This window comes from Populus euphratica, unplaced genomic scaffold (assembly GCF_000495115.2).
Source record: "Populus euphratica unplaced genomic scaffold, PopEup_1.0 scaffold93.1, whole genome shotgun sequence".
In the NCBI taxonomy this organism is placed as follows: domain Eukaryota; kingdom Viridiplantae; phylum Streptophyta; class Magnoliopsida; order Malpighiales; family Salicaceae; genus Populus; species Populus euphratica.
The window spans coordinates 1,150,811-1,160,713 of NW_011499873.1; the positions used below are offsets into that span (position 1 = coordinate 1,150,811).

Genomic DNA, 9,903 nt, shown 5'->3' on the forward strand with positions numbered 1-9,903 from the left:
TGCCCCTATAGTTTTTTTTTCTATTTAACCCTATGTTATTTTTTAATTTATAAATGATTTATTAAATTATAGATATTTTTTAATTTCACCCCCTATAATTTTTTAAGCTTTCAAATTTGATCCTCATTATATTCATTACTATTTATTTTATATGAAATTATTTTAATTATTTTAAAAATTTATCCTTGCATTTTTTTGGTTAAATTTTATCCTTTATTTGAAATCATTTTTAATTTTTTTTCATAATTTCATCATTCTTTGATTTTATTTATATCAAATTTCATCCTTATTTTTTTTTTGGCTTTTGCATATATTTTATTGATACATTTTCATCAATTTCATCATTTAAAATTAAATTAATTAAAAAATAATTTTTTTAATTTAACTTCGATTTAAAATTTCAAGGGTTATGAGTTTTAGAGGCTAGAATTAAAAAGTTCACGTGTTTTTCTCCTTTTCTAAGGTGATGTTTTTTTTCTTTTTATCATTTTTTGTTTTGTTCTGTTATTTTTTGTGAGTTGTCTATCATTTTTCTCAATTTCACTCCTTGTAATTTTTTAATCCGTGAAATTATTTTTTTTTAATTTCACCTCGTATGACTTTTTTATCATTCAAATTTGGTTCTTATTATTTAATTCTATCAAATTTATTCTCATTTCTTTCTTCAATCTGTTTTTTTCTTTTGCAAGCTTTTTTATATAATATTCTCCTAATTTCATTATTTAAGATTAAATTAGTTAATGATAAATTTCTTGGATGAATCTGAATATAAGGTTTCTAGGGTTGTAATTTTTAGAAATTAGACCAAATTTATGAAATTTGCTTGATTTTTTTAATGATATTTTTTTTTAATTTTTTATCTTTATCTTTATTTTTTCCAGTTTTTGTTTTATTGTTTTTTGTGGTTTGTCTTTTGATGAGTTGCATGTTGCCCCTATAGTTTTTTTCTATTTAACCCTATGTTATTTTTTAATTTATAAATGATTTATCAAATTATAAATATTTTTTAATTTCACCCCCTGTAATTTTTTAAGCTTTCAAATTTAATCCTCATTGTATTCATTACTGTTTATTTTATATGAAATTATTTTAAATTTTTATCCTCCTTGCATTTTTTTGGTTAAATTTTATTCTTATTCTTTTTGTTGCTCTGTTTCTTTTTGTTTGTAAATTTTTCAACTTATAATTTCATCATTCAGTTTTTTTTTTTAGATTTAACCTTCCATGATTTTACAAGTTTTAAGTTTTAGGGATTAACTAAGTAGCTAAAGTAATTTTTTTTTAATAAATAAACTGAAAAAATAATACAGTACTAAACACCCATTAGCAAATGATTGATATTAAAGAGTTATTTGTTTTTGTATTTCAAAAATATTTTTTTAAAAAATTAAAAATTATTTATTTTTTTCTTTGTTTTAAATTAAAGGTTTTTTTAATATTTTCAGATATTTTAATATAATGATATAAAAAATATTTTTTAAAACATATAAAAATATTATTTTAATATATATTTTAAAAAAAAAATATTTTAAAAATAAATTACAACCATATCCCCAAACTTATTGTAACCCAACTTCTATTATAAGAGCTTTCTTTCTTTCTTTAATATTATTTTAATATATATTTTTAAAAATAAATTACAACCATACCCCCAGACTTATTGTAACCCAACTTCTATTACAAGAGCTTACTTTCTTTCTCTCTCTCTTTCTTCGGTCAAGAGCTTCCCCATCACAAACGAGGGAAAAGTAATTAAAAGTAAACATCGTGCATGGAAAAGGACATGCTAATGGGATTAGGCCACTCAGACCATATTTTATACATAAATATATTAGCTTTATAGAATTTATTTTCTATGTTATATGTGCATCAAACCCCGTCGTATGTTTGTTAGTTGAAAGATTAAATACATTAGTCCTAATAATTCAAAAACAGTGAAGGATATATAAAAAGAAATTGGGACCCTTTGAAATAAATTGATATAAAGGGGAGAAGAAAATCTGTCTTCTTATCACAAAGCACAAAAACAGTCAAAAGGGCTTCCTTTATGCATGTTGAAGTCCCTGTAGGAAATGAATTCAAGGTGAAGGTTCTTTGAAGATTATACTAAAATGAATTCTACCTGCTTTCCCTCTGTTAAGGAAATGAAAGTGCTAGCAGGGCCATGTATTCAATCACATTTTATCATATCAACTTGCAAAGGAGATGCAGAGGATAATGTAATCTTATGAAGGGAGATAGAAACATAATCCTAGCAAATATCGAGAAACTTTGTGCTAATGGAGTGCCCTCTTTAATATAAACAGTGATTAAGCAAGCATCATTCGAGGCACCCTTGTCTAATCATGGAAATCTCAAGAGGCCCGTTCTTATATTTCAGTGATGATGTGACATTGTGAATAGATATATGGAGAGGTTCACTTTACTGGTCAGATTCGTCTAAAGTGCTGCCATTTACCAATTGAATAACCCAGTTGCTTGATTGAGATCCACGTTATTAAGAAATTACTAACTTCGCCAGAACAAAAAAATAAAAGAGCATACAACTAAATAAAACACTTTCCAATTGGAACGCCATGAATCACATGAATATTAGTTAATAACAATGATGCCAGAACACATATATATTTTCTTTTATTTTGCCAGATGATGTATGAACATTAAACTGGGGCAATTTTACATTTCCACAAAGGTTTTCAAGGTTTCAAAGCCTTGGCATGCAATACTTAGCAGAAAATGAGGGCAGGTAAATGATAAGAAATAGACAATGGTGTGTCTCAATGAATAGAAAATGGTGGTTTGCAAATCACCAAGATATTGATAGCATTATCTAGTTTTCTTCCAGTAGAGGAGCATAATTAAACGCCATGTGATCAGTTCCGATGGCAGAATTAAGAGTGCCTTTTGGAGATCATTATTGATGAATTCAAAATTCATTTGAACATAAGTTATTAAAGGCATTTTATGTCCAGTCTTTTCTGACAAGATACATTGTCCCATGCAATAACAAATTTCACACCAGCTAGAATTTTAATTATGTAGAGGAACCTTATTGGATCAAAGCAGCTGCTATCTTTTTGTGGACGAGCTCCACTCCAAGTCGAGGAGATATTCTGGGTAAAGTTTCCTGGAAGAAAGAGAGATTGGCTTAAGATGCAAGAGCATATCCATTTCTAAAACCATTCAGGACAGCAATAAATGGGGCATCCGACAGGTTGATCGATATGAAGTAGACTACTCACAAGAAGCTACCAACATTATTAGGCACTACATTAATATTCTATAAAATTGTAAAACAAAGGTAAGTGTGATTTGAGTGCCAACGGGATCCCACCATTTTAAGCAAATCACTAGGTTGAACAGAATCCAGCTTGCCAAATGCAAACAACAATCTCTAGAATCTTGAACTATACCCATGAGCAGGGCTAAAAGCCAGATGTGACAGAGAAACAGTCAAATGATAAGTTTTAATCTGAATCTCCCTTTGACAAACAGCACATGGATCAGGATAGACGTGTATGCATGTGGAACTGATGGGCGTGAGAAAGAGGACCAGTATAAAAGCTTAAAAAGAAGAACAAAAGATTTGTCACCTGAAAGTACTCTCACACAAAGACCGGGAGAAGTAAATTGTGATGAAGGGGGGGTGGGGGGGACAGAACATATTTCATCATCATTATTTTCGTGTGCAAAACACAACTTTGCCATTTGCCAAAGTCACTGTATATAAACAAAATATAGATGGTTTCAATGTCAACATGATTAGTTAAAAATTAAATGAAAATGAAAGTCTCAATAATCCTTTTCCACAGCAGTATGAAGATAGTATCTAAATGACGGACTTGCTTGTCGATTATACTACAAATCAACACAGATTTTGTCCAACGTTCCAGGAAATAGATACCATTATATGCCATTAAGTGCATTTGTCGCACAATGCAATAAAGAAGTCCATCTCTCGAGGCTTATAATTTATACAATCTTTAAGCTTTGAGAACTCTCAATGGATTATTTTGACCAGTCATAAAACTAGAAAAGCTCAGTGGTCTTTATAGAAGTTTAACCATTGAACAAAGTCCTTTGAGACAAAGTTGTGGAACCTTAATTTTTTAACAAACAGTAGCTGCCAGCCACGATCATTTTTTCATTACCAAAATGCTAAAGTTTGGCACCATCAAGTCTCCTTCCACCTCTACTATAAGCTTCGAACTTTATGAATCAATATTATCTTTAGAGCACCTATTCTCATCATTACCATCTTCTGTTGCATAGATCACTCAATGAAGAGGACATAATATAGAGAGGTGAACCTATCCCCCACTTTGGAAAGACAGCTTTTATTATCGATTATGACCTCCAAAATTATGGATTGACCTGGTGAGGTTTCCACTATTGTTGGTGAATGATTGGTGTCAATTTATACAAAGTGGTTTGATTAGCAATACAACATATTATGTCCCCTCCAAGTCCATAAATGAAACCCTGTTTCACTATCTTCATTTTCATCCTGTAAAATCCTTTATCCATATGAAAAAAATCTCCCATGCAAGAGTTTTCCTTCCATCCCAAATAGCTTTTAAGTCTTTCCCACCTATTAGCTTAGGAATTCTACTTCACCACATCGACGCTGTCAAACTGCAGTTCTTTTTTCTCTCTAAGACGATAATTCTATATGCCTAAACTTTCTACTCTACAAATGAAATTTCCTAATTTATTTGTCCACTAGAATAGAGCACTGAACTTTAATTTGACGCCCTGACCCGAAAACAAAACCTAGTTCTCTCTTGACAATGATTGCCCTAACGGCTACTCATACATGACAGTGACCAAAACTTAACTCCAATTGGAGCAATACGGACGAAGAAACACAACACATGTCCATCAAAAAAATCACCACAAACTTGAAGCTTAAAATTAATAATTAATAAAGGGGGTGAAATAAACAACTAACCTCGGTGCCATCAGAGAGTACTTTGGCCAAAATGGGTATCTCATACTGGTAAGCCCTCTCCCATTCAGGATTGCTGGTAATATCCCTTACCTGATAATATAAAGAAATATATATACATATACATATAAAGTCTCACTAGCATACATATTCGTAAGAATGAAAAAAGAGAGAAAGGAGGGTAGTGAAATCAAGTGGGATAACCTGTAAATCAACATCATGAAGGGAATTAGGGCCAGAGAGCAAGAATGCTGCCTGGAGCTTCTCTTTGAGGCCATCACACAAACAACATCCAGGCTTTGAATAAAGAATCAGTTTTCTTCTACTTGCTGATGATGAAGAAGAAGAACAGAAAGCCAAAGGAGTGAAGATCCATTTCGGCCTCTTTCTTGTTAACAGGGGTATTGAGGATGGTTTTGTTGCCACTGCTGCTATTGTTGCAATAGCCATTGCTGTAAATCCTCTTTTGTCCGTGCCGGATGATTTTCGCTCTCCAGAATTTTTGTTAGGCCAGTTATTGCTTCAGGAGATTGATAGGCCCATCCCGTAAGGGTTCTTGTGGTCAGGCCCATAATACTTCCAGTCCAAAACTTACTGTTCATTAAGGCCCATGATCATTTCTTCTACGCTCAACGTCATGTTATGTCCCACTTGCGTCCTCCAAGGGATGAAAATTAAAATTAAAAAAAAAAAACCAAAACTAAAAGGCATTAGAGAATCACTGTGGATGTAGAGAAAATTGACTATTCACTACAGCACTGACTCTCCAGGCCTTTTTTTTGTTTTCTGTTTTGTTTTTTGTTGTTTTTAATTCCTCTTTATTTGGGTTGTTGGATCACTTTTCTTGGGCTTTGTTTTTAAGTATTTGGGCTAGGGAATGTTGCTCATCTGGGCTTTTATGTGTTTGGTTGGGCTAAGAAGAGAGTTTTTTTTTTTGCTTCAACTTCAGTGCTTTGCTTGCAGCCTTTTCTTTCGGCTGGCATGGTTCTTTTCCCAGAATTTTAGGTGTTGCAGTGCGTTTGTCAGATCAATTTCATGTTGCCCATTAGTTTTTTCCTTAAATCATGGCTCGCTTGTGTTTGCTGGATACTGTCTCATATCCTGGAAGCTTTTCTTTCGGCAGCTACTGAGTCTAGGAAGCGCTCTACTGTGCCCAAGAAAGGTGGAAACTCACACGGTTTTGGACAGAGTGAGTTGACATCCATGTAATGCATGTTAAGGGCTGCATACTTCTGGTGTTGTCCTTTGTGGAGGGAAGGGTTGTCATCTTTTTTCTTTGGTTGGGGTCTGCGTTTTCTTCTGGCTGGGAGTGCGGGTTCATAGTGAGCGGTTGTGATGGTCTGTTTTTTTTTTTTTACCGGGTTAGGTAACAGTCAGCTTTCGGGCTTTTACATGTCTTTCATGCACTTTCTAGCATGTCAAATCGCACCTTTACCTGTTCAATCAGCCTGTTATTTCCTAACGTTTTTTTTTTCCAGCATGGCAGCCATACTTGCTGCATATTATCCACCGGTATATAATGGCATATGTCCTGTTTTCAGAGTTTCTGGTTTTGGGTGCTTGCTGTGCTTTACGACTCAAAGAAAAGTTGGGTTAAGCATCTGTTTTTGCTTTTCTAATTTTAGTTTTTTCCAACAGGTTTTTTTGCATCCACTTTTTTTTAGGCTTACTTTGAGGTCAGTTCAATGCTCCTCACTGTTCGTGTGGTTGAAGCTGATATTAGCATCTTTGCAGCCTGCTTTTCTTTTTCCCCTAATATCTTGCTTTGTTACGTTTCTTGCCATTGGCTTCGCAAGGCTTGGACCTTGTTAACTCCTCTTGATTTTCTGCTTTCTTTTTATCTTCCTCAGGTTTCGCCGTTGCTTGTGGTCCATCTCAGCTTTCAGGACCTACGTTGTTGTTGCCTTAGGCTTGCCCTTTTAAGGTAAGGGAACAGTTTTTTTGCCAGAATCCTTTTTCCTGCTGTTACTGTTCTTGATTAGTTTGTCCTTGCTGTTTGGATCAGGGGGGTCTGCATTATCTGTCCTGCACTCAACGAATACTTTCATTGTTTATTCTTTGCTGATTTGACGTAATTGGCAACACTGCTAGTCTCATTGGATTGAGTTTTGAATCACATTACAAGGGTATAAAAAAAGGATTGGAGTCCTATATCGTTTCTGTTCTAGGCTGGTTGAAATGTGTCGGGCAATGTCGGTTAACTCAGGAGCTAGGCTTCTTTCCAAGTAACTAAAAACAGGGGGTTTCCAATTTGAAACAGATAGGCTAACTAGGATTGGGTACTGTGTTTTTTGAATCGGGTCAGGAAAAGTTATATGATGGTTGGTGAAGAGAGTTTGGCTAGATTTATGGCTTATGGACTGAAGCTTAGGCGTATAAAGAAATTGCTGTGTTTTGATTTGTTTAAAATCCATTCAGGATTGTCTTCGTATCAGCGTACAAGGTAACCTGTGATGCTGAAAGAGATTAGGAATTTGTTGCTTGAGTTATTAACGATACATTGGAATTTATTTGGGGTGATTCGTTAGTTTCAGAGGGAAATTCCAGACAGCAGCTTGGATTGTTATGCACAGAACAAAACCATTTGCTTAGTCTGCCTCTAGGGCGCTACATGCAAGCTCGATGCTGCTTGCGATTGTCTCTGTCAATTAATCCATCTGGCACACCCCATGGCATGACTAGCTTTGCTTTCACAGCTGGTTCTGTCAGCTTCTCTAGTGCAAACTATCCATTCGATGTTACAGCTTCAACTTGCTCTTTTGCCTGCCTTTAATTCTTTTTCTGCAGAGTATGTTTGGAAATTACGAATCTTTTTCTGCAGAGTATGTTTGGAAATTGCGAAAATAATTATTTTTTAAAGTATTTTTTATTTAAAAATATATTAAAATAATATTTTTTTATTTTTAAAAATTTATTTTTAATATCAGTAAAATGATCTAAAAATACTAAAAAATAATTTTAAACAAATAATGTTTTAGCTGCAATTTCAAACACCTTTTAAAACTTCAATTTTAAAAGCCCAATTCCCAAATCTATTTGTATCCCCTCTCTTTTTTTTTCCTTCGACTTTAGTGATAAAGTTTGCAACTCTGAGGGACATTTTCAGTACAAGTCTAGAAGATTGTGAATTTGATGTAGTATTATTCTTTCAAGTTGCTATATGCTTCTTATACTCGGTGTTTCTAGGAGCATAAAACTTTCAGACGATGGCTTTGTAACAAAATTAATCCTAGCACTTCTCTTTCAAGTGTTTAAACATCTATGCCATTACCAGATATCTCTAGTTTATGTTTCCAAATTATAGGACTTGAATTCTCATCTAGGTGTGCCTGGTTGCTAACCTGACCTTCTCGACCATACAAGGTGGTTAAGCTCGTCTAACTTGCGGTGGAAATCATAGCTATCTTCAGCCATTGCTTTTGGGATTTGATAGAAGTATAGAACTCTGTCTCTCGAGACCCTTTGTATTGAGATATTATGAATCTTGAAATTAGTTTGACAACAAAAGATGGTATTTTCACTGGCAGTGCTGACTTACAAGCATTAATTTTTTCTTAGGCACTATGATAGCTTGTCATTTGAAAATTCTGAGAATACTCTATCAATCATTCTATTATTTGCTGCAATTGAGATGAGTTCGTTTTTTAAATTTCTTTTCACAATTGATTATAGTTAAATTTGTGTTTGCATTTTATTATTTCGATATGGATTATTGAACAGCTAAAATTTGCATTCAAATTTGCCAAGGAAAAAAAAACTAATTCAAAATTAATCAGCAGCGGGACACGGAGGCTTCCATTTGGTTGATTGACACAAGCGGTAGACTAATAACTAAAGAAATCCAGCATTATTAGCCACTACCTCAATATTCTACAAGTGTTATCAGCATAAAAATGTGTGTTTTATTTGATTGCCTACAGCGTCCCATCATCTAAAGAAATCACATTGCTGAAAATCCAGCTTGCAAATGCGAACAGCAAAAGTTGGCATCTTAAACGTGAATTAACAGGGCTTAAGGTCAGAACGGAAAAGGATGACATGGTTTGAATGTTAGTCAACCATGAAGTGAATCTGCATCGCGTTGTTAGTATGGCTGCTGAGGGTGGCTGCCTGTCACAATGCCACTGTTTGCTCTTGATGCAGCAGCCATTCCTGCCGGCACTGCAAATCCTCTTCCGTGCTAGCTTTTGTTCTGGAGACAGCGAGTCCACTTAGGAATGACGTTTCCGTTTTCTTTCCTTTTTGTTATAAAAGAGAAGCTTGAATTCGAAACCAAATCTTTAGTATCAGTTGAATTGGGTTACAGGATCATTGCATTAAAATCTTCTTTTGAATTGCCTTCAAGACATTGATGGGCCATCGAGAAATATATGATCACAGGTCCCATTACCCGTTATGGACATTCGGCGGAAGCAGTCTTCTGAAGAGAATTAACAAATCCGGAAATTCCCAGCTATCTCGTCCCAAGCTATGATCAGGCCCATGCTGCTATGGACCGCGATCGTTTCTTGTTGTGTCTCTTCTCCCTTTACTTCTGCCCATTTCCAACAAGATACTCCGCTTGAGAATATTTCACCATTAACTTGGACTATAAAAATAAAAGAAAAATTGTCTTTCCGACATCGTCTTTCCGCTTCCATCAAGGAAAATGAAACTCATAATCCTAAATTATTCCGGGAGTCGCAAAAGCAATGGACAATAACCTTCTAGGCAAGGGGCTCAGCGCATTGAAGTTAAATTTGCAGAACTTCCGAAGAGTTCCCAACAGAAACATACTCAGAACATTAGTGATGCAGGTCTTGGAAACAAAATGTCGTCATAGTAGCAACTGCGGCCCTTTCGTTCCGAGGAAATACAGTTATGCCTACCAAATTTCAGTCACCACCGGTGTATACTCAAAAGGATGAAATCAGTATTCTCGACTATTATTTTATTCTTTCTCCTCTCCTTCCCCC

The 9,903-nt window shown here is 34.4% G+C and overlaps 1 protein-coding gene across 1 annotated transcript; it reads right to left on the reverse strand.

The window, feature by feature from the left end:
* Window positions 1-2,777: 2,777 nt before the first annotated feature.
* On the reverse strand, window positions 2,778-5,458 carry LOC105127822 (Thioredoxin superfamily protein). The gene is made up of 3 exons (XM_011029263.1): window positions 5,153-5,458; window positions 4,952-5,041; window positions 2,778-3,127 (listed from the first exon to the last, which is right to left on the reverse strand). The coding sequence occupies exons 1-3, from the start codon at window positions 5,396-5,398 to the stop codon at window positions 3,050-3,052; spliced, it is 414 nt and encodes a 137-aa protein (XP_011027565.1). The 5' UTR covers window positions 5,399-5,458; the 3' UTR covers window positions 2,778-3,049.
* Between the last annotated feature and the right edge of the window lie 4,445 nt (window positions 5,459-9,903).